The 23,791-nt window shown below is 53.9% G+C and overlaps 7 protein-coding genes across 7 annotated transcripts; 4 read left to right on the top strand and 3 right to left on the bottom strand.

Annotated features, from left to right (window-relative positions):
* Positions 1–914: 914 nt before the first annotated feature.
* Positions 915–3,745, top strand: CkaCkLH20_06249 (uncharacterized protein; the record flags this gene model as incomplete). Its single annotated transcript, XM_038888966.1, has 4 exons — positions 915–965; positions 1,034–1,526; positions 1,577–1,952; positions 2,002–3,745. The coding sequence occupies 4 exons, from the start codon at positions 915–917 to the stop codon at positions 3,743–3,745; spliced, it is 2,664 nt and encodes an 887-aa protein (XP_038745767.1).
* Positions 3,746–4,069: 324 nt separating this feature from the next.
* On the bottom strand, positions 4,070–4,630 carry CkaCkLH20_06250 (uncharacterized protein; the record flags this gene model as incomplete). Its single annotated transcript, XM_038888967.1, has 4 exons — positions 4,070–4,116; positions 4,214–4,330; positions 4,390–4,487; positions 4,560–4,630. The coding sequence occupies 4 exons, from the start codon at positions 4,628–4,630 to the stop codon at positions 4,070–4,072; spliced, it is 333 nt and encodes a 110-aa protein (XP_038745768.1).
* A 4,342-nt stretch (positions 4,631–8,972) lies between these two features.
* Positions 8,973–9,542, top strand: CkaCkLH20_06251 (uncharacterized protein; the record flags this gene model as incomplete). The annotated part of the gene is made up of 1 exon (XM_038888968.1): positions 8,973–9,542. The coding sequence occupies one exon, from the start codon at positions 8,973–8,975 to the stop codon at positions 9,540–9,542; it is 570 nt and encodes a 189-aa protein (XP_038745769.1).
* A 555-nt stretch (positions 9,543–10,097) lies between these two features.
* CkaCkLH20_06252 (alanine aminotransferase) lies at positions 10,098–11,611 on the top strand (the record flags this gene model as incomplete). Its single annotated transcript, XM_038888969.1, has 2 exons — positions 10,098–10,503; positions 10,560–11,611. 2 exons carry the CDS (start codon positions 10,098–10,100, stop codon positions 11,609–11,611), a joined length of 1,458 nt encoding a protein of 485 aa, XP_038745770.1.
* Positions 11,612–12,185: 574 nt separating this feature from the next.
* Positions 12,186–13,761, bottom strand: CkaCkLH20_06253 (proteasome regulatory particle subunit; the record flags this gene model as incomplete). Its single annotated transcript, XM_038888970.1, has 3 exons — positions 12,186–12,384; positions 12,434–13,245; positions 13,303–13,761. The coding sequence occupies 3 exons, from the start codon at positions 13,759–13,761 to the stop codon at positions 12,186–12,188; spliced, it is 1,470 nt and encodes a 489-aa protein (XP_038745771.1).
* Positions 13,762–14,430: 669 nt separating this feature from the next.
* On the top strand, positions 14,431–15,861 carry CkaCkLH20_06254 (mRNA cap methyltransferase; the record flags this gene model as incomplete). The annotated part of the gene is made up of 1 exon (XM_038888971.1): positions 14,431–15,861. One exon carries the CDS (start codon positions 14,431–14,433, stop codon positions 15,859–15,861), a length of 1,431 nt encoding a protein of 476 aa, XP_038745772.1.
* A 1,005-nt stretch (positions 15,862–16,866) lies between these two features.
* CkaCkLH20_06255 (uncharacterized protein) lies at positions 16,867–18,148 on the bottom strand (the record flags this gene model as incomplete). Its single annotated transcript, XM_038888972.1, has 2 exons — positions 16,867–17,645; positions 17,707–18,148. 2 exons carry the CDS (start codon positions 18,146–18,148, stop codon positions 16,867–16,869), a joined length of 1,221 nt encoding a protein of 406 aa, XP_038745773.1.
* Between the last annotated feature and the right edge of the window lie 5,643 nt (positions 18,149–23,791).

Consider the following 23,791-nt stretch of genomic DNA (forward strand, 5'->3'; position numbering starts at 1 on the left):
TCGTCGCTCTGGCATGGACACTGAAGAAGCAGATGTCTCTCAGCATCACGATGCATCACTATCAACTTGGCATCAGCATATTCCCCAATCTCTGCAGCCTGCAGTGCGGGAGCGTCCAGTTGGTAGAGCTCGCCATCGTCATGCCGTCGAACAACACATCGACGAAGACTCCGGCATTGATATTGGGAACGAGCAAGCCCTTTTAGTCCCTGAAAGCCATCAAACGAGTACTCGCAACTCTGGGGCGCAAGGTATTCAGAGTAGACCGGCACCCCATCCAGACAGAGAAGCCGCTGCAGGTCAAAAACACGGCCACCCGCTTCCCAGCGAGCCGCATAATCGCCGTGAACCCGAGGAACACCGAAGTCAACCTACGGAACGTCATCGCCGACCTCGTCCCTTCCACGATGCGGACAACAGTCTTCCCAGCGAATCTCAGCAGCCTAGACGGAGACATGAGAGACCTACTGCAAACGATGGTAGTACAAGCCGTCGTCGTGATCTAGAGGGAGATCGGCGTGTTGAGCGACCCATCGTGAATCCTGGCCGTCCTTCACAAAAGCCAGCACAGAACGAAACCCCGCGTCCTCAGGTTGGCGACCTGGCTAATGAGGAGGCACGCAAGCATCCACGTGTGGCTCAAGTAAGCCGCATGCACTTCGAATCACTCAGGAGTCAAGCCCAAACCCCAGTCGGCGACTTGGCAGAACCACGGCCAACACCACCGCGTCGTCCCACATCAAAGGCTCTTCAAACCTCTAGGCGTAGTCATCATACTACACCCACTACGTCTAGGCGTCACAGAGCTCAAAGGCGGGATAATGAACGTCATCAGCTACAACCTTCTCGACCGGTCAAGGACGTTGACATGGCGACTCAAGATTTTGAGCCCCGTCGCTCCCCAAGGACATCGCATGTCTCCAAAGCTCGAAGCTGTCTACGCCAACACGTGCCTTCTGCCTCGCGTGTGGTAGATCATCGCGAGCAACAGCAGTCGCAAGAGGATGACGAAGATGTCGACCCCATGTCACAGGTAAGGTATCTACGCGAGATGGCCTGCCACATTGAGATGGAGCAGTGGAAGCGACGGGCCAGGGACACAAACGCGCATGCCCAAAAATGTCAAGAGGAAAAGGAACGCCGTGCCGCCCTGGAAGAAGAGCTTCGGGGCCGCCTCAATCTGATCAATTTCGAGATGCTGCGAAAAGAAGATCAGGTGAAGGAGTTGAAGACCGAGTTAGCCACGGCTGAACTTGATAGAGACCAGATGCGGGCCGAGATCGAGACGTCGCAGGTTGCGCAGGCCAACCTACAGCTGCGTATTGACCAAGCCGAGGAGGAAAAGACGAAGAGTGTGAAGAAAGCTAGTTCTGCATCCAAGAAGCGTTGGAAGACCAAAGAGCAACAACTCCGGGCAACTATTCGCAGCTTGGAGGGCGACATGGAACAGGAGAAGGGTGATCTTGAAGCGGAGATCAGCGCTTTGAGGGAAAAGGAGATACTGTTTCAAAAGCAGTCTGAAGATGGTCAGTAATTCCCCCTTTGAAAATGCCGAAGTCTCTGACCATGAAAACAGCGAGTATCAATACCAAAAATTTGGAGTTCAACATTGAGAAGCTCAAAGACAGCCATTCGAGAGAGGGAGAGAAGGCCAAGTCACTCCAAGAGCAGCTTGACGAGCACAAGAAACGGGAGGATTCCGTCCAGCGACTTGAGCAACACTTGACTAGCATCTCTACCAAGGTGGAGAAGCTGACCGAGAAATCAGCTCAGGCTGATGGCGTCTCATCCAACGTCATGGACAGGTCAGCTACCGAAGTTCTTGATCTTGCAGAAGCTAACCTGGTTAGACTGGACAAGCTGTTGGAGCTCGTTAAATCCACCCCAAGAGCGCCAGATGCGGACGCAATCGGGGGCATATTGAAAGAATTTCAGGATCAGGTGGTGTCCAAGTAGGTGTCGTCTCCCGACGCTATCAAGGCTTAGCTAACCGCTTCGCAGCTTTGCCCAAGAAGTCAAGCACATGACGACCGCGCAGTCTGACGTCCAGGGCAAGGTCCAGAGCATCCAAGAGTGTTTGCGCACCCAGTCGGCTCTTGTTGCCGAACACAAGGAACAACAGCAACAGCTTCTGCAATGCCTTTCGAAGCAGGGGGGAGAGAGTGCCAGTGTTTGGCAACTGCTTCGATCGAAAGAGGAGCAGTTAAACAATACGGCTAATGCCGTCATCGAGATGCGCCAACGGTTTGAGGCATTCATCAAGACCAGCGAGGATCACGACCGCGGAGGCGCCTCGGACGCAGATCTTCGTGCAGCAGTAGAGCGTTTGAGGGAGAGCGAAGCCAAGGTGGCTCATCTGGAGACCAACCTCCGGAACGAGCACACCGCTCACGAGGCTCGAGAAACAATCCTGAAGGAACGCCTCACTACGTTGGAAGCGAGCAGAGGCTCCATGGAGCGCGAGACCACCGAAGAGAGAGCGAAGTTTGCGACGGTTTCGACTAAGAACCAAAAACTGGAGAAGAGCCTTGCAGATGCCAACCAGAGAGTTTGCAACCTGACAATGAAGCTTCGCGATTCTCAGACCGCTCAAAAAGACCCAACAGACGTCGAGGAGAAGACACCTCAGGAGCTGGAAAGAGAGCTACAAGAGCAACACAGAGTGATGAGCCTTTGTCACAAGATGCTCGAAGACATTCAAGAAGTGCGAGTAAGAGAGGCCACCCAAGAAGCAGCACTTGCTTACAAGGGTAACGAGTCTACCAACCTCCAAGAGCCCGGAAGCTCATCATCATCTCATGGGAGTTCTCAAATGTCAACGGCCGACAAGAACGGATGGGACAGTAATGATGATGAGATTGAGGTTTCTCGCACAGCCCCAGTGGCCGAAGCTGACAAGGACTATGAAATCGTCATTTCTGATAATTCCGATGATTCCGATGGCGAGGAGGACGACGTCTTGGTTCCGGATACGCAGCTCGATGAGCGCGCCGTGCAAGTGAAGCGCTTGGTCATGCGCAGTCCAATCGAGGAGCCGGACCAGTCGCCAGAGCCACCCTCAGTGGCCGAAGAGAGGCAGAAACGGCGTAGTTCGACGAACCCGGGGTCGGGCCCAACTGGCATTCTTCGGCGCACGACGTCCAGTCTGCAACCAGTGGCCGTTGACGCTCCAGGATCGACCCAAGAAATCTCACTCATTACCCATGCTGGTCACACTAGGTACAACCGGCCTGTGGGAAGTGGGAATGCCATTGCAAGTGCCCAGTTCCTTGTGCCAAGGAGGCGCAACGGCACAGGCAAGTCAAAAGCTGTCACTGCAGGCAATGTCCGTAGCGCAAGCATCCTGTCGTCGCCGTTCTTGAGGCAGCTTCAACCGCAAGGAGTCAAGCGAGCCCAATCACAACCACCCGATGGTCGACAGCCAAAGCGTACCAAGTCAGTGTACGACGAACTGAGCAGTGACGATCCGTTGTCCTCGTCCTATGCACACGAACCTGACGGAATCAATGCTGACGAGACCGAAACTGACAGCCATACACTTCGTTCTCCCCACTTTCGGAAGGGCAAGGAGACAATCGCTGCGACGCAGAATCTTAAGCAGGGACCCGCCAGACAGCCTCTTGCAGAGAAGACCCACGGGCCTCAGCAGCCGCCGTCTTCATCCAACGACAGACGCATCTTGAAGACCTATTCCAAGACTCCGGAGGCTGACGACCTCGTGAGGGCAAAGGTCAACATTTTTTGAGCCATATTGATACGCAGCATGCGAAGTTTTTGGAGGCCAGACACAAATCGGATGGGCGCAACAGATGGGGGGAAGAAATTTGGGGGACTCTTTGGCAACTTTTGGTAGAATATACACTTAGATTGTGGCAATCGAAGCTCATATTGTCATAAGCCCATGAATTCAGTGTGCCGCTGTCTTTTCCTCTTGATGACAAGGGTTTGACGGTCTGTCCGCGACCATGTCATGACGTCCTCCAAAACCAATTGCATGCCGCCGTGAACGCCGTATATGATGATATCATTGTTGTTACAGGAGAAATCGATGTGTATGCGATCGGAGAGCTCATTTGCCCTTTTTCTTCTGTTCCAAGAAGAGCACCTTCCGGCGGACTGGGAGACTGTTAGCTGGGTCCTTGGAATTTATGCGCCGCTTGCTCTCATGGCACCGCATGGAGGCGCATTAAAGAAAGAATCGAGGGGTGCGTACTGATCGGGTCGTATTTCAACATGCTCATGGGTGACGCCGTTCTCGGGCGTTTGAAGGTGTAGAAGAAACCTGTCGCGGCCATGGACATGAGCCGGACGATCATGACACGGGACTTGGCTGGGAGGTTTCGTCAGTCTGCTGCGAGGACTCGGGAGAGGCGGACGGGGAATGCGTACTCTTCTTGGCCATCTTGAGGGTCGTGGCGCGTGGTGGGAGCTTGGAGCTTGGAATCGGCCTGGAGGGTCGCGGAAGGATCGTGGAGCCGGAGATTTTGCTGGGTGACGGTGGTGACGGTGTCGGAGGGAATAGGGCCGTTCACCGAGGGTTTTGTGGGTCTGACCCGAACCTGCTCAGGTTGGTGCTCAGCGAGCTCTCCGTCAATCTCGAAAAACGGCCAGATGGGACCAGCTGGTGCATAGGAGATGCCTATGTACGTGCGACCACGTCCTTCAGCTCAACGTCCCAATTACATGTTGATTCCGTTCAATTGCCAACTCCTTACGAATACACTCTTCGTTGACAAACGATATTTTTCGGAAATTCAAATCAAAGTTTTCAGACGCAAATTCAGAATGAAGGGACTACACCACAGCAGAATAGACCGGGACATCGGGACAATGTCACCGACCTGCATGTTGCCTGCCAATGCATGAGGACGCACTAACCAACCACGCAGCGCGGCAACCGCCAAGCGATACTCGTGATCAGGCTGCGCTAAACGGCAAAGCAGCTTCCCTAAAGAGACATTCCAAATCTACCCTTCACAAACACACGTCCCGGAGTGCAAAACCTCACTTCGTCGATGTTGCAAGTCTCCTGACACTGTCGCTTCCATGCTGCTGGGCCGACTGCCTCGCTTGACGGTATCACAAGCCGTACATCGGGTACGGAACCACGGTGCCTCAGCCGTGACCTCTAGCGGGCTCTGCGTCGCCCGGCATGCCTCCCCATTCCGATCTGGTAGAAGAGGCGAAGCTCGAGACGTCCATCTTTCCAGACTATACCCAGCATACCTTCTACAGACGCGGAATATCCGGCAGCCGGGGGAGGATAAAAACAGTCGAGCAATGGAAACGACGGAAGTACCTTGGCAATGGCGCATATGGTACTGTTTGGCTGGAAAGCTGTGACCGACCAGCAAGCCAGAACGGCCCGAAATGCAGAGCTGTCAAAGAGATACCGACCCGAATCTCAAAGTCGAATGATGTTGACTACAGCCGGGAGTTGGAGGCGATCACGAAGTTCTCTCAACATCGGGTAAGAGCAGTTTGTTAACTATTTCGAGGGCATTGAACCTGACGTCTTCGGTGTCTTATAGTATACGCCATTCTTCGTCCAGTCCTTTGGGTGGTTTGAAACTCCGGAAGCCGTTTTCATCACGATGGAGTACATGGATAAGGGTGACCTGGAAAACTATCTCAAACATCCGATCGTGGAGGAGGAAGCAAAGACAATTGCCTTTCAGCTAGTTCAGGGTCTGCAGTACATGCACACGAATGGGTTCACTCACAGGGACCTCAAGCCGAAGGTAAGGTTGTGTTCTCTTTGCCAAAAGTATAAACTAACAGTTATGGTAGAACATACTTGTTGTTGTCACTGGTCCCGACTGGCTCGTGCAAATATCAGACTTCGGCATCAGCAGGCGGTTGCGACCTGACCAGTTGACGCTTGGGACAATTAATAAGGGGACGCTAGGCTTCGTCGCACCAGAGATGCTTGGTTTAGTCAAGGAAAGAGGCTGCCCCCATGCTTCCGATATCTGGTCTCTCGGCGCGGTTATATTCAGAATGGTGACGAAAATGCTCTTCCTCGACGAGTACGTTGAGCTTCTGTATTATGCGGCAGGCCTACGCGCGCTTCCGACCGAAGACCTTGATTCCTGTGGTACCACGCCCTGTCTCAAGGGTCTTTTGGGCCAGCTTCTCGCACCTTCGCCAACGGGACGGCCAGCGGCTAATGAAATATTGATCCATGAATGGTTCAGCAACATCCTCAACGCACAAGAGACGGACTCAATCCAAGAGAGTGGGCCGGTGGACGGGCTACGGCTCCAAACCCAGTCTCTCGGACTTCAGGACCTCGACAGCGGGTCTGAAATAAGCAAAGCGCCATCAGCGAGGTGGACCACCGACGCGATGCCAGACAAAGTGGCTGCGTCGTCACGGACGAATTCAAATCACTCAAGAGCCAAATCAGCAATGGAAATCAGCGGATCCCGCACAACATCACCATACGAAAGGACCGAGGCAACAGAAAGAGGCGATGATGAAATACACACCATCGGTGGCGAAAGCACGATACGAGTCTGGGCCAGGTCACCGCCACCAATGCCCGGAGCTTTCCCAATGAATGCCGGCAAACGGAGCTCGATGCCAATGACGCTGCAAGGCGACTATGATCGAAACGCCTTCGATTTTGCATTCAAAGGAGATACCAACACTGTCTGGCCTGAGTGTATCAACCGGCAAACGGATGTTGGATGTACGCTACTAAACGAAGCGGCAAATCAAGGCTATGTTAAGGACGCTGCAACGCTTCTCGACATGGGGGCCGATTATACAGTCGCCGACAGTACTGGCATGGCGCCATTACAGTCTGCTTCAGCCAATGGCCATGTTGAAGTTGCGAAGCTGCTTCTTAGCGCAGGAGCAGATATAGAAACCAGCGATCGCCATGGATACACGGTACTTATGGAGGCCTCATTACACGGCCATGTTAAAGTCGTTCCTCTGCTTCTCCAAGCAAGAGTAGACATAGAAGCTAGCACTTGCGGGGGAAGAACAGCACTTCACGAGGCCTCAAGACTTGGTCATCATGAAGTTGTTTCTCTACTCCTCAAAGCAGGAGCAGACACAGAAGCCAACACCGACGATGGATTAACGCCATTATATTGGGCTTTTCAGAGCAATAACCCTTGTACTATTCGTCTACTTCTCGAAGCAGGAGCAGATTCAAAATCCATCAATCGCCATGGATACACGGCACTCCATGAGGCCTCATTCAGGGGCTATGATCAAGTTGTGTCTGTGCTCCTTAAAGCAGGAGTAGATATAAGAGCCACCGATGACTATGGACGCACGGCACTCCATGCGGCCTCATGCTACGGCCGTGATCAAACTGTGTCTGTACTCCTTGAAGCAGGAGTAGATATAGAAGCTCGAGATCGTAACGGAAATACGGCACTCCATAATGCTTCAGAAAGCTACGGCTGTGTTCGAGTTGTGTCTCTACTCCTTAAAGCAGGAGTAGATATAGAATCTCAAGATCCAAAAGGAAATACGGCACTCCATAATGCTTCCAAATGCGGCGATGTCGACACTGTTCGTCTACTCCTTGAGGCAGGAGCATGTGCAGCACCGAGAAATAGCGCAGGAAAAACTCCAGAAGACTTAAGTCTATGGCATGGGTCCCCCTTTGTCCTTACCGAACTCAGAAACGCACAGCGTAGGCTGACAATAGCAAATCCTCCCTATCCCAGTGCCAGGCGGTTGGCCTGATGACTGACGGTGCAGATAGTATTCTAGCATATATTTGTTTTGTCTTTTGCCATAGTTGTATACATTTGGCAATGCCATTCAATCATTCCAATTCTGCACTTATTTTCAACGGGAAAAAGTAGAAAAACATCACCTCGTCACAGTCTAGCCTGCGGTGTTGTAGAAAAGCACCATAACATCACGGCCGAATCTACAAGTCGCCGAACGAGATTGCGGTCGTAATCCGAATAACGGAGCTGGTCGGTGGGATCTGCCGGTCTTTCGCCCGGGGTTTTTCTTTAGAGCTTGCAGGGTCTGAGCATCGAAAGGCGGCGACCGTTAGCTTGTGTTCGGACGAGACGGAGATGAAATATAGCAATACTTCACGGTGACGAGCTTGTTGAATGATGCTGAATCATCTCCTAGCAGTTCCTGTAGCAAGTTGTTCAAACACTAATTAACCAGTCTGTTCTATTCTTAAAAGGCAAGAAACACGATGTGCGGTGAGACTGTAGATTGTCTCGGCCGCGTCTGTTGCGCGCCCTTCCCTGCATGCGGCCACACCCCCCCCAGAACCCTTCCCTTTCCATTCGGAGTCAAGCCCGCATTAAAGGGCGGTTTATCGCGAGGAGCCCCGACTGGCCGGCGGGCGGTCGGGCTCCGGCAGGCCCAGGGACATTATCTCGCAGCGGCTTTGGCAGTCCTCAACGAATGTGTACAGGTAAGGTACCGGGGATGAGAAAGGAGGAGTAAGGAGGAGTAAGGTAGGAGGTGTGGTGGAAAATGGGTGAGCGCTTATGTTCAAATAAAGAGCAAAGCCTGTCTCGCCCGGTTGCGTTGGGGTACACGGTTTCGAGTTTCGCTTCGACTCTTGCTTCTTTTCTTCTTTGAAGACACTCGAGGATAAGACACCTTGCGAGTCGTTGGGCAACTCAGCCGCGTCCGAACGCAGAGCCGTCTTTGTCCAACTAGACTTTTCGGACTCGCCTTATTTCGACTTCAAGCGGCGATTGAAAGCGGTCTATCGCCACGATACCGACAGCATTCCAACGACAACACAAGGTTGACGCCGTCTTGTCGCCACGATGAGCTCGACAATGTGCAGAGTGGCTGGTGGCACAGCGAGGACGCTGAGAGCACCAGTGAAGCAAACCGCTGCTCAAGTCAGACTGATGAGCAGTCACAGATTGAATGGTACGTCGCAAGATGGACGAAGCTGAAGCTCTCCACAATTTCTTTTCCTGGTCCTGCTTCAAGAACGTTATCGGCTTGCTTCACCCTTTATGTTTGCCCTGCGCGCGACCGATACTGCGGCAGCCCGCCGTATCGACTGCCGCTGGTTGGCCGGCGCGAACAGCTTCGGGAGATACCTGGCGGCGGCAGAGCTTCAGCTCGGGGCAATCCAGCTCGGGGGAGGCCGAGCTGTAAGTTGCACCCACAGTTTCCTTCTGTCCTACACGTCCGTCTACACCGTCTGCGCAGCTTCACCGGGCCAAAACAATGCATTCTTGATCAACCCGATCTCCAAGCCCATGGACCCCACGTGGGAATACACCCCACCTTCTTCTTCATTCCCAGCCACTGGATTCCCGAAGCCTCGAAATGCCCTCGCGGAACCCGCCAGGACCCAGGCCCGGATGGCCCCCTTGTCACCGGTGCACCGGTTTCGGACACAGGCCTTTGAGGCAGACCAATACGGGCATGGCGAACCAAACACTGCCGGGTCTGATCCACGTCTTCGTCTGCCGTCGGCCATCGCCCGCGCGACTTACCAGCGAGTGCTGGCAGTTCGGGAAGAGAGGGGGCAAACACACAAGTTGGTGGTCACAACCCCAGAGACCAAGGCCGTCTAATGATGCAGGACAGTGTCTCGTGCCTGTCCATAACATCCCGAGAGTAATGAATGAGACCAGCGTAGAATCATCGGACGATGACGGGAAGATGGTGCGCTGATTTTGGCGTACTGTTCCTCCTGCCCGTTGCAATCCGTCAATGACACAGAGTTGCCGTTCATCGGGTGCACATCCGGTGTAATAGCAGCTCCCCCGCGTCCAAGCTTGGTGTCTGCTGGTCATTGCTTTTGGGAACGCCCCCCTCGTTGAAGAAGAGAGAAAGAGACAATAAATAGCTATGAGTGTGGCTGCTTTCTTGACGGGTTTCTTCAAAACCTGGTCCTCCCCATATCCATATTCCGAAGTCAATTACCTTTCGTTTCCCGCGGCTCTTTTTACTGGGCTGTCACAAAAGGTGTTCATCTCCACTGTTCCGCGTTTGAAGCCCCTATCTAACTTTTATATGACTCTAACACAGATACCCCGCGGTCCCCTAAGATCTTCCTCTCCAATACCCCGCCATCGCGAACACAACTTTTCTCGAGCAGCCGTCGCAGCAGCACCCACTACCGAACCATGTCGACCACGCCGAGCCGCCGGTTGAACGTGCACAACATCAACCAGCATGTTGTCGCCGCAAAGTACGCCGTCCGTGGCGAGCTCGCCGTGAAGTCGGAGGAGTACCGCGCCAAGCTGGCCAAGGGCGACAAGGACCTCCCCTTCGACGATGTCATTTCCGCAAACATCGGTAACCCCCAGCAGCTCGACCAGAAGCCCATCACCTTCTTCCGCCAGGTCGTCTCCCTCCTCGAGAACCCCCTGCTGCTCGACCACGAGGACGTCCTCCTCAACCAGCTCGGCTACAAGTCCGACGTCATCTCCCGCGCCAAATGGCTCCTGAGCAAGGTCGGCTCCGTCGGCGCCTACAGCGCCAGCGCCGGTGTCCCCGCCATCAAGGAGAGCATCGCCAGCTTCATCGAGCGTGAGCCTTCCCGCCCGACTTCCGTGTGCCTTCGGTGAACTGACAGAGACTTCCAGGCCGTGACGGATTCCCCGCCGATCCCGCCCACATCTACCTCTCCGGCGGCGCCTCGTCCGGCGTCAACACCCTCCTCCACATCATGTGCGCGAACCCGTCGAGCGGCGTCCTCGTCCCCATTCCCCAATACCCCCTCTACACCGCGACGCTCTCCGTCCTGAACGCCACCTGCGTCCCCTACTACCTCGACGAGGCCGCCGGCTGGGGCACCGACCTGGCCACCATCAAGTCCGCCTACGAGAAGGCCACCAGCGAGGGCACCGACGTCCGCGCCATCGTCATCATCAACCCGGGCAACCCCACCGGCGCCTCGCTCTCCGAGGAGGACATCCGCGCCGTCTACGACTTCGCCGCCGAGAAGAGGCTCGTCGTCATGGCCGACGAGGTCTACCAGACCAACGTCTTCGTCGGCAAGTTCCACTCCTTCAAGTCCGTCCTCCGCCGCCTCCAGAAGGAGACCCCCGGCAAGTACGACGGCGTCGAGCTCGCCTCCCTCCACTCCATCTCCAAGGGCATGGTCGGCGAGTGCGGCCACCGCGGCGGCTACTTCGAGCTCGTCAACTTCGACCCCGAGGTCGAGGCCCAGATCTACAAGTTCGTCTCCATCACCCTCTGCGCCCCCGTCATCGGCCAGTGCATCGTCGAGCTCATGGTCAACCCCCCCAAGGAGGGCGAGCCCAGCCACGAGCTCTACCGCAAGGAGTACGACGGCATCTTCAACGGCCTCCGCGAGCGCGCCACCGCCCTCCACAAGGCCTTCGACCAGATGGAGGGCGTCGAGTGCGGCGAGCCCCAGGGCTCCATGTACCTCTTCCCCACCATCAAGCTCTCCGACAAGGCCGCCGAGGCCGCCGCCAAGGAGGGCCGCACCGCCGACGAGTTCTACTGCATGCGCATGCTCGAGGCCACCGGCGTCTGCGTCGTCCCCGGCAGCGGCTTCGGCCAGAAGGAGGGCACCCTGCACTTCCGCACCACCTTCCTCGCCCCCGGCACCGACTGGGTCGGCCGCATCATCAACTTCCACAAGGATTTCGTCGAGAAGTACCGATAGATGTGTCTTTACACGGGTTGTTTTGAGAGCGATGTAAGGGGAGGGTGCGAGGAGGAGGGCCAGCCGCTTGGATGAGGACGATCTTGCAAAGCATAGCAGCGAGCGCGGCTTGGACATGAAGAGCGTGCTTTTATTTGGAAGTTACGTGAGACCATCGGACGATGGTTGGAGATGAGGGATGCAAATACCAAAATAAGATGGCGTGTTATACTTAGGGAGGGACTCCCTTCATGACATCGGGTGAAGCATAGCATGCGAGAATAGAACGTCTCCCGCAACATGATTTATAGTTTGATTGAGCTCCCCGCTTTCCTATGGCAAATGCCGATGAGTAGATTGCCATCGCGAATTGAGCATCACTGCAGACGTCACACGCGATGGCCAGAGAGTCGAAGCCAAGATGTCTCATTTGGCTCGTCTATCCGTAGGTATCATACAGAGTTATTGTAGCACACGTTTGCTCACCCCTCATTCTATTTCGCCGCAATCTCTACCTGTGCGCCTTACTGCCTTTGATAGTAATTGGTGAGTAGAAAAACCACGGCTGCCTTTTCAACTTCCACGACCCAGGCAATTATGCGCGCTCGCTTCCCCTTAGACGGACGGCCTGGCCGTACTTCTGCAACTTGGTGATGAGCTGATCGCCCTGGCGCACGACGTCCTGGTACTGCTTGTTCTTGTCGTCTGGCCGGTTCGTCTCGATGACGCCCTTGCCGCTGACGCGGTCGATTGTGCAGGGGATGCGGCCAGCCGCGATGAACTTGGCGAGGTCACTGTACAAAGTTAGCATTACCACCTCGTCGTTAAGCATAGGAAACATACCGGTCCAGGAAGTCAACGGTCACACCAAAGTCGGTGGCCATCGTCTCCAAACCGACCACGCGGTAGCTCTGGAGGAGCTGCTGGTAGGCGCGCAGGCGCATCTCGCGGATGAACCAGTTCTTGTGCTCGTGCAGGTAGCGGTCCTGCGTGAGGAAGTTCTCCTCGACCTGAGCGAGAGCCTGGAAGAAGTACTTGTACTGGCCGTTGTACAGACTCGAGACCAGCTGCGCGAGGGGCGAGAAGTCGATAGCCATCTCGGCCTCCGGCTGCTCGGTGCTCGTTCCGAGGGTCGTAAGGTTGACGGCCGTCTTGGTGGCGGCGCTAGGCGCCGGGGCGTCCTGCATGGTGTCGTCGGCACCGGGGCCGGCGCTCAGGGCACCTGACAGAGCCAGGAGCTTGTCCTCTCCATCGCCAAGAATGGCCTTGATCTCGGGAGCATCGACGACCTTGCTCTTGAAGTCGACGCGCTTCAGGGAGACGGATCCGGCGAGGACGGAGTAGACGACCAGGGAGGAGTAGGTGCAGAGTTCGTAGCTGGTAAAGGTGGACAAGCTGTCGAGCAGGAGGGGTGCGGCGCTGTTGTAGGAGCGCACGGTGAGAGAGTAGATACCCTCGTACGCCTTGAGGCGGTTGCGACGGTCCCAGTCACCGCCGGACTCGACGAGGGTCTTTGCGCGCTCAATGTGCTTCTTGACGAGCAGCTTGTCGCCGTAGAAGAGACCCATCCTGACTATTGCGAGCACCAAGTCGATCTTGGTGCCCAGGATACCCGTCTTCTCGAAAACGTCTTCGTATGCGGCAATCGCCCGGTCCTATCAAAGCTGTCAGTCCTCCGATCCCAACAACGGCTGACAAACGTGTCGACGCACCTTGTCACCAACTCTGGCCCAGAACTCGGCCCGCTTCCCCCGCGCGGCCTGAATCTCAGTATCGCCGGCCTTCTCGACGGCCTCGTCCTCCTCCTTCTGGAACTCCTCCAGCTCCCGGTCGTTGTCGGCCTTGAGCTCCTGGTAGCGGCCCTCGTCCCAGGGCAGGTTGACGGCGGTGGGGGTGGTCTTGGTGGCGATCATGCCGGCCAAACTCGACTTCCGACTCAAGGGCTTGCCGGGTGTCTGGCTGCCGCCCTCGCCGACCTGGTTCAGGATGCCCTCGAGCGGGTGGGCGAGGTACCGGTAGAGCGGCGCCATCTTGTGCTCGGTGATGGCATCGTTGAGAGCTTTCGTGGCATTTTGTTGGGATGGTCGGGAGGCGTAGGCGTTTGTGAGGGTGAAGACGTGCTGGGCGAGGGGGAGGAGGGGGTACTTTGCGTACTGGGGATCTGAGCCCATCTTTGCGGTTCGCTTCTCGACGGCGGCGGCGTGGGATGAGGTAGAAGAATTGAAATGGACGAGGTTGAGGGGAGAAGAGATTGAGGCTGCGGAATCGGGTTATTGGGTGAGCAAGAGTGATGTCGTTGTTTAGAGGTGTTTGGAGCTGGAGCTTGAGAAGGCCCCCCTGCAAACCGCAAGCGGCCAGTCAGACTGTGACGTGATTGGTTGATAGTGGGGGAGCTTAGTACATCCAGGCAAGGCTGCAGTGCGACACGTACTGGACCTGCCTAGCATCATCAAATGGCAGGAGCGATCCTGGATGTCACCAAAATCTTAAGAATCTGAGAAGCTTCACATCGTCAAGTTTGTTTTCGTCTCATCCAAACCTGTAAAGACAGTCTGGTTTACCTGTAAATAAAAATGGCGAGAAAATATGAGTTGCACCTCCCGCTTACAGAAGCCGCCTACCTTAGGTACCTGAGCCAAAGACTTCCAGGTTTAAGTGGGTCCGACTTACCTCACCCTTGTTCTGCGACCACTGTTCAGCTTCTTCCTCCTCGACAACAACCCTTCCACGGCAACGAATATTCACCATATCACAAAGACAACAATTCTTGAGCTCTGGCCGAGGAAAACTCGACATAGCAATACTTACAAACACCACCTCATACCCATTGCCCCAACACAATGGCGGGCTACGACGACGATTCCTACGACGCGCGCAAGCGAAAGAGATCCGTATCCCCAGCCAAGACCGGTAGGAACGGCAAGAGACGCGAAGACGAGAGCGATCAACTCCCCCAACCTTACAATGCGAAGGAGCTCCAGCCTGCGAAGAGGCGCGCGGTCTCTCCTTCCGAACAGCCGCGCAAGCAGAAGAGACCCGGCGCCCGCGCTCGCATCTCCGAGACCGAAAGAGAAGCCATCCGCCAACGAGCCCTAGACCGCGAAAAGGCCCAGGAGGCCCAATCCTACGCCGAGCTGGAGCGCCAGCGCAACATCAACGACGTCGTCACGCAACACTACAACAGCGTACCCGAGCGCGGCAGGGACTGGAGACGCACCGACAGCAAGATCAAGGGGCTGCGCGCATTCAACAACTGGATCAAGAGCTGCATCATCCAGAAGTTCTCCCCCGACGAAGACCACACACCCGGCTCCCGCGAGCAGGGCGTATCAACGGGCGAAAAACTCCTGGTGCTCGATATTGGTTGCGGAAAGGGCGGAGACCTGGGCAAGTGGCAGCAAGCGCCGCAGCCCGTGGAGCTCTACGTCGGTCTCGACCCCGCAGACATCAGCATCGACCAGGCGCGAGAGCGCTACCGCCAGATGAGCAGCCGTGGCGGAGGTGGCAGAGGCGGACGCGGAGGACATAGGCGACCTCCCCCGAGACTGTTCGAAGCGCGCTTCCACGTGAAGGACTGCTACGGCGAGTCCATCGAGGACATTGAGGTTGTGCGCCAGGTCGGATTCGACACGAACCCCCTCAGCCGCCGCGGCTTCGACGTCGTCAGCATGATGTTCTGCATGCACTACGCCTTCGAGACGGAACAAAAGGCCCGTATGATGCTTCGCAACGTTGCCGGCTCGCTGAAAAAGGGCGGCCGCTTGATCGGATGTATCCCCAACTCGGACGTCCTGGGCGAGCGCGTCCGGGAATTCAACCAGAAGGCGGAAGAGAGGAAGAAGCAGGCCGCCGAGGAGCCGCCTGCGGAGGCCGAGGAGGGCGAGCTGGAGGAGGGCGAGGCGGACCAGTCGGCCGAGTGGGGCAACTCCATCTACCGGGTACGCTTCCCTGGCAAGACCCCTGAGGATGGTGTCTTCAGGCCGGCCTTTGGCTGGAAGTACAACTTCTTCTTGGACGAAGCTGTTGAAGAGGTCCCGGAGTACGTGGTGCCTTGGGAGGTTCTGAGAGCTCTGGCTGAAGACTACAATCTTGAGCTGCAGTACCACAAGACCTTTATGGAGATCTGGGAGTCGGAGAAGGATGATGAGACTCTTGGGCCGCTGAGCGAGCGGATGGGTGTGCGTGAGCGCGGCGGAGGAAAGCTGATGGTGTCACCTGAGGAGATCGAGGCGGCAAGCTTCTACACTGCGTTTTGTTTCTATAAGGTGTAGTGAGGTTTACACTAGGTTTCTTTTTGGAACTCAGAGGAATGCTTTGGGAAACGTCACTGAGGGAGGCTGCAGCTTGGACGCGTGCTTTGCGATATATCTTCAGTTAATAGCATCAATTACAGCTATTTAGGGCTGCTAGAGGGCATGCAGAATACAGATGAATGCAAATGGCCTGAGATTCTGGAGATAAGTGGGCCAAATTCACATCTGCACATCTGAGGATCAGAAGGAGAATATTAGTGACAAGGGACTTTGATAGTAGAAGAAAGCAGTGGGCTTGTGAGTATGCCTTCGCTGTTGACCTTGCCCAGGTGGACATTCATGTTCATCACGGGATATCTCCATTGCTGCCGAGTCATTCCCTTCTAAACCTTGGTCACTAGGGAGACCATGTTTGTTGCTTAGGTATCAAGCCTTCCTCAAGTAGCATTCTCGGTCACTGAAAGCAAGAGAGGATAGATGGGTATAAACTGGTTTATTTTGTTTTATCCTACCAGTTTGGTGAGGGGGCCGTATGTGTTAAGTATATAGATTATGAGCCAAGGAAACAACAAAGGCCGTAATTATACTAAAGAAAGTCCCGTTATATCGTTGCGACATCTTTCCACATAGCTGCAATCCAGATTCCCATATCATAACGCGTGAGGTGAAACACTCAGAAGCACACCGCCAACCAACAACAACCGTGATGTCTCTCAAGACAATCGCGGAGGTTCTGTGACCCCTATAAGTGAAAACAAACCGCCTAAGAAATACACTCAGAGACGTATATAAAAAGAAAGGGGTTATTGCAATTTGAGTCGGGGTACATTGTCCTTATCCAACAACGTAGTTGAATGTTATTTGCTGGAACTTGGTTCCGATGACAGCTGAGTAGTAGCTGCCAAAACGTTGGCCATACGAGCTTCATGCCCTATGCTGGGCATGAAACCTATGGTAATTTGCCGACCATGGAGTTACACGATCGAGCTGCCTCTTCTCTAAGGAGGCGGAGAGATGCGGAGCTCAGGAGAAACCGGGACCGAAGGGGTCCGGATCCATCGGCTCAATGCTTGGGTCGACGGGCATTCCAATATCGTTAGGGTCCATGCCGAGAAGGTCATCTTCCATGTGAAGCTGCCAGTGGCTAGATGTTGTTTCTAGACCTCCAAACTCCGCCTGGCTCTCGCTCAAGCTCCTCAAGTGCCCTAAGCTCGTAGGTCGCAATCGTGGACCGAAGTTAGCTCCAGTCGTAGCTGCCGACACATGCGACATGAGACTGTGAGTCGGGGAGAACTCAGGCTGAATGTAGCCTCCGTTAACACTGTATCGACGCTGGCCATGAAAACTCATCACAGGGGAGATCGTGAGGCTAGGGACTTGAGGAGTTCGCCGTCCGAACGTTGTTGAGACCGTCGTGGCCGGTCTGCCGGGGGTGTCTTGCGTATTGAAGCCTGGCAAGCTTTGCTCGGAGAACGAGTAAGCCTGGCTAATCGAGGACCTGTTGTCGTTGTCGTGATGGCCATATTGCAAGCCTCCAGATATCATGCTCTTATTTCCCCAGTCTTCCTCATTATCTTGATCGATCGCCGGGGGAAGTGGGTTGAGACAGTCGTACATCGTCGTCTGAGCACGTACCGATTCGCAGAGTGATGTCCTCGGAGTCGATGCAGGATTAGAGGAAAATCCAGAAGCGAAGGCACTCGTGTTGCTGAACCCGAACGAGGGATTGTAGACAGGTGGCTGAAGGAGGGAGGAAGGCTGTTGATGACCACCGTGTCCGAGGAACATCGCTGGCGGTTGTCCTGCGTTGTGCCATTAGCATTGTCCGGAAAACCTGTTGAGTGAAAGTCTTGCCTGTGTTACCCGTCTCAAGTACTGAGTTCATGGGTAGAACTTTCTGTCCCTTGTAGTTGAGATCGATGTCTGCACGAGTTTCCGGAGATAGTCCGCAATCTTCCTCTAGCTTCTCGAGAGCTCTTGCACCAACAGCTATCTCGACGCCCTCGAGGCCTTGGATGTTGTCCGGCATGATGCCGAAATTGCACTGTCCCAGATCGGCATCGCTCAGACCGGGGACTTCTGCATGTACAGTGACGTAGGCCGTGATCTCTAGCCATAAGCCTTTGTTGCTTCTGACCTCGATCGGATTGCCTGGCTTCCACGGGAAGACTGGTAGTCGCAACTTCTTCACCACAGACTCGGCAATGAGCGTTTCCCGGCGGCTGGAGTCGTATATGGTATGCAGTAAGCGACCACTCCCCGGGGCACCTTTCTTAGAAATTTTGAAGCGTGGCACAAGGTTCAGTCCGGTCTCTTGAGAATTTGGTGTCGACGTTGGGTCTTCCGTGGTTGTGTCATTCTTCGACTTTCGGCCATGCCTCCGCGGGCAATAAGTTGGGTCGAATCTAGGTTTCTTCTTGTGTGGTTTGGTCTTAGGGCCGGCACCTCGTCTTCCATTAGTGTGTCTCTGTTGTTGACCATGATGAAGATGGCCTTGATTGATTGTTGGGGCTGCAGGGATTGGTTCTGAGTGAGGTCGTTGCAAGAGGCGGCGCCCTTCTTCCAGGGTCTTCTTTTCGTACTCCCCCCCGGTTGTTAGGTTTCCCTTTCCGGCCATCTCAACTTCCGCGCTGTTGTCTTTCTCTTGTTGGACCCCGGATTGGTGTGTAATCTGAGGTGTTGCGTGTTGATTTACCCCGGTACATACTCCAACGTGTAAATCGACAGGCGGCAACGTTGCGGGCGACAGAGCGGCGACCAATGGAGCCACACCTTGAAGCTTGTGTTAAGATAAGGGCAAGAGGGACTTGTCTATGTGGAAGTATGAAATCTCAAATGTGAAGGCTATGGCTTGAAATTTCACTCACCGGCGAAGTAGAGGTCGGGGAGGCGAGCAGAGTGAGGCGAAGATTGTGTCCTTATGCTCTGACGACGGCAGGAGAATGGAACATGCTTTTACAAGGATGATATGAATGGGGCGGAAGGGACCAAAAGTCGAAGCTTCCCAGCACGAAGTGTAGGACGGGTATGGGCTAAAAAGAGACTTTAACAAGTGATAGCAACCAGGTTGGTTTCGATATACGCAAGACCCAGAGACGACAATTTGGCAATGTCCACCTTAATTTCCGTTTCAAACAAGCATTTGTATATTCGATGGGAATTTGCTGTGTTTGCCAATACGCCTGAAGGCAGCCTGGTGTCCTCCTTGGGCGTTTTCGAGTGGAAAGGGGCTATGGCCTCTCCGGACCTCAGAGCCTCAACCGGCAAAACGGATCTCGCTCCTTGAACGAACATATTGGATGTGACCCAAGACTCAGGCAACCAGTTAAGAATAATAGGAGTAGGTGGTTCGCGAAAGGAACCGTGGGGAGGCAGGTTGACTTGATGAGTGAGGACCGTGAGGTGGACTTCCCCATATTGGACGGGCGTGATGTGATGGCCATGCATCAGAATCAACAACACACAAATGTGCAGAAAACGGGGCTTTCACCAGTGGCCCTTGTATTCGAGCTACATCTTGGAAGACCAGTCAAGGGAGAAGGACATCCGCGGCCACCTCTCAACTGCATGCATATGCAAGATGTGATTGGGCCGCGGCAGAATCTCCTTTACCACGTAGACGACCGGTCCCATCCCTCTGCATTTGAGAATGCCTACTGGATCAAGCTCAGCGTATTTGCTCCACGATGAAGCAGGCTCTGCCAAAGCTTTCCCCTATCGGATGGAAGATGAGTGACATGATCACGATTGGCGGCAGGCCTACGGCCCACGCCCGGATGAGCCGAATTGGAATTTCAGCCCAATGCACCCCACGACTTACAATTCCAACATTAAATTACGTCTGCATGATGCTCAACCTCCTTCACTGCCCCATTAGTCGCGCTGAATTGCCTCGTCTTGTCCCGGCGCGGCTGAAACCGAGACGAATTGGCGAAATCGTTGGTCCTTCATTTTCATCTTCCGATGAGTGTTGCTCTGACCACATCAACTGATCGACTCACCGAAGATGCATGTTGTCGACGTTAACGAGATTTGTTCGACTCTTGAAGGATATATAACTTCGGCCTCAACTTTGTGGATGATTTGAGGATCGATTCTACCTCACACCTCACTCAACATCTACAGCATCAACATACTATCTGCCCTCGCTACCTCATCTCCTTTGATATACCCTTACGCAGAGACAGTCTCTCCTCTACCACGAACAAAAACACCTTCGTTGGCCAAGTATGCCATGCAGAACAGTACGTTGCCAACCTCATCCTTTGAAGATAGCATACTGATGATCATAGATGTCCCGGAACAATATCCAATTCTGTTACAGTGCTGTCCGAAACAACATGGCAAGGCCGAGGACCGGGCTTGCTGTCCTGAACAGTGTGACCACGGCAGCAGCTACGAGCCAAGAGCGCTGAACAACAAACATCTGTGTTCAGTCGAGATTGCGAGTCTTTCTAGATCTGGTACTTCTGATGATAGCGATAAATCGGTGGAGGGTAGCTACTACACGTTTGCAACCACCCAAGATTGGTCTGTGGCGACGCCGGCATCACAGTTGTTGGCCTGGGACTACGAAGGCATCGGGTGCGAGACGAGAAATCAACTCGCTTTGGAGATTCATGAAATATCGACGATCCAAAATCGGGAAGAGTTACAGTTGCCGGAGTCGCCTTGCTCGAATACCTGTTGCAGCCCAGCAGTTGATACAAGTTCGAATACCCTTGACCGGAATGACAACCAGTATCAACTCCCACTCGAAGTCCAAGAAGTCCAAGACGGAGAACTCTTACATCTGGAACCTGGAAGCGAGCTACTCGGAGATTTCACGTGGAAACATGAGAGTCCCGAGCAACAGTTCCAGGCGGACCCAGCTCACGAGTTTTGGACTTGGGACCCAATGGCCGAGCGGTGGTATCACGACGACGAGGAGACAGACTCAAAGATATGGTGTCCTACAGAACTGGATTAATAGGAAGGTTAGATACACGTGTTTGCCAAATTGGAGTTTTAGTTCGAGCTTTCTGCTTTCCGCAAAATGTAATGGGTCGTGTAAAGGGTTCTTTTGGGGAAAAAACAACGGGGATTTCATACATCATAGACATAGATTAGACGCTTCATTGCATGCAGTATGTAATACATCATCCTTTTTTTTTCTTTTCCAGATGACGTTTTCAAACTATACCATTTGATCTGCGTTGAAAATTCAATAAGCTATTGTGGCACGCAGATGTTGCCGGTTTACGATCATCTCAACGAACAGCTTCAGTCTACGTAGTGTGACCAGTCAACGGGTTGACACGAATTTTTAATCGAACTTGATTAGGTACACTCTCGTCTAGTATTCTGTATATTCTGTCTTAATTCTCTAACCTCGAGAGTACTGTCCTCTGCCTCATCGAAGATCCAGACGCCGTGGCCTACTATGATGTTGGTCTATCACCTACGGCCTAAACTGCCATGCTCACGCCATTAACTCCTCAAAATCAAACATTATATACACAGATATCTCTATAAAATCAAGTCAGCAATCATATGCAATGTCAAATCCGAACTCAACGTACCTTTTTACGCCCCCAAAAACGCCGCGCTAAGAACCCACAATGCTTTTCGTGAAACCGTGCCATGCAATTACCCTCCTATTAAACCCACACATTCCGCTTGACTGCATCATCCGACTGCACTTCGGTCTGTCATGGAAAATCCTCAGGTGAACTGCAAAGAAACTGTCTCCTTGTCCGGTAGTCGGCGAAACGCTGGCTCAGGTCCTGACTTTCGCAAGGCACCCCTGCCGAAAACTTGCCCTCCGAAAGCTCTACGGCATCCTTGGGAAATGGAGTTGTGTCATCTAGCATCACTGAAGTAGCCGAGGATGTCGGATCCCGAGCTGTGGTAAACGGTGTGCCGGGAACCACGCTGGTGGACCTTGATGGTCCGGCTCCGACCCGGGGCGGGTTCAGACGGGTGGGTTCCTGCGGCCCCACCCGGGGCCCGGCGGTGCTCGGATCACATAGATCGGGGTTTGACGCATTTTCCCCGATGCCATCAGCTCCGCAATGAGTGAATGAGGGAACTCTGGGGGCGTCCATCTCTGGAGGTACCTTGGGTATACTGTGATCTTCGTGCTCCCCTTCGCTTCCTGACGTCGGAGGTGACGTGAAACTCCGTCTAGTCTTTTGAAGGAACCTTTTGCCGAGAACAACATCCGGCCCAGACCAGGGACCACCGTCATCCAGTACGCCAAGGTAGAGATCCGTCGATGGAATGTCCAATTGAGGTACTCGTATGTCCACGTTGACGAATTGCGTTGGCTGCCATATGCCAAAGGACATGAGGTATAAACGTCTGCTGAGACTTGGTGGAAGAGGTAGAGGTCTCAGCCGAAGGGCCCTCGCAAGCACTTGCGTGATGAACGAGTGGGTGCCATTGTTGATGTGAGCTGTACGTTGCCGAAAAACCCCTGCCCCATCCTTCACCTCTGCCATACAAATGGCATAGCCACTGACGGGAGAGGCTTGGTTCTCGTCCTGGGCGTCTTCATTCATTGGGTTGACACTTTCCTCACAAACTTGTGATATGTGGTGACTGCCATCAGCCATTGGTCCAGCAGATGGAAAGGACAAACGCCTCTGACGGTGTCCTGTGTTGTCAGCTTTAGGACTCATCGTGGCTAGAGTCCGCCTGGACGAAAACAAAATGGTGTACTGGGCTGATCAAGGGGGAGGCTGGTTCCTGTGTGCGGGTCGGATCCTTGGCTTGTCCTAGTAGTCTTGCGAGGTATCCTAGGGATTGGGGGCGGAAGGTATCTCAAGATGACGTGTATCCTTCGGTGGGATGTTAATGATAGTATCGATCCGTGCAAGCCCGTCTGTAAAGGATCGTGGCGGTGAATGAAGAAATGTTTGTTTTTGATATATAAGTGCGTGAGACGTGGAGTAGGACTTGATGTAAATGAGTTCGGCATGGAAGGTCAATGGATATTATACGTGACTTGTACACGGTACACCTTAAGTGGCGACCACACAGCAAAGAGCGGTTACACAGCCTTCATAATTAAACACGCTCTCACAAGAAGCGTAAAGAAGGTCTTGCTCAATATGAATGAAACACGAAACAGAGTGATTAATGCTTTACATTGATGCCTGAGTATGGTGCGCGAACGAGGCAACCGAACTACTCCAAACTTTGCAGGAGGACGACTGGTCTTATTCGAAAGCACCGCCAATGGAGGAGAGATACAAGAAGGCCTCGAAGGTATCGGCCATACCAGAGCTTCCAGCCACTAACTAGCAGGGATTCGGCACGGCTCCGGGAGCAGGCGAGATCCCAAGGATACCCCGCTCTCGTCGTGCAGTCGATCTGTCTGCCGCTCAAAATACAAAATAAGCGGTGTCGAAATTACAATTTATCGTTCCACTTGACAAGCAAGCAGTTTAACCGGATTCGAGGCAACCAGCCCCCCTCCACCGGTTGCTTCGGGGCATGTACCGACAACCCCTCAGTTCAAGATACAGGGCGACCGCAGGGCGAAGTCATGAATATTGAATGCACGCTAATGGATACGTGTTTCTCGTCTCACGAGATGAATTACTCCAGCCCTGCTTTTTGGGCAGCAATCCTGGTTGCCTACTTCCACCGGCGCCAATGGATCACTGACAGCGGGGCGAGCTGCAGATTGCTGCATCACTCCATGCACTTCTTACACCCATGTGCTTCGTCTGGGTTGTGCCACCTCAACACCTCAACGGCATCCAGGAACTGAGGGGCGGCAGTTTATTTGCTTCCCTTGATAACCGTGAACATGCACTCGTAGATGCACGCATAACGCAGCTTGTTTTCACGCCGTGATGACTGCTGCGCGATTATCTAACGGTGTGCAGTACGACTAGAGTATCTGCCATGCAGAGCAGACTTTTACCAGGGATTTTCAATCACAGAAGACGTGAAACAT

The sequence above is a fragment of the Colletotrichum karsti genome (genome assembly GCF_011947395.1).
Source record: "Colletotrichum karsti strain CkLH20 chromosome Unknown Scaffold18, whole genome shotgun sequence".
In the NCBI taxonomy this organism is placed as follows: Eukaryota; Fungi; Ascomycota; class Sordariomycetes; order Glomerellales; family Glomerellaceae; genus Colletotrichum; species Colletotrichum karsti.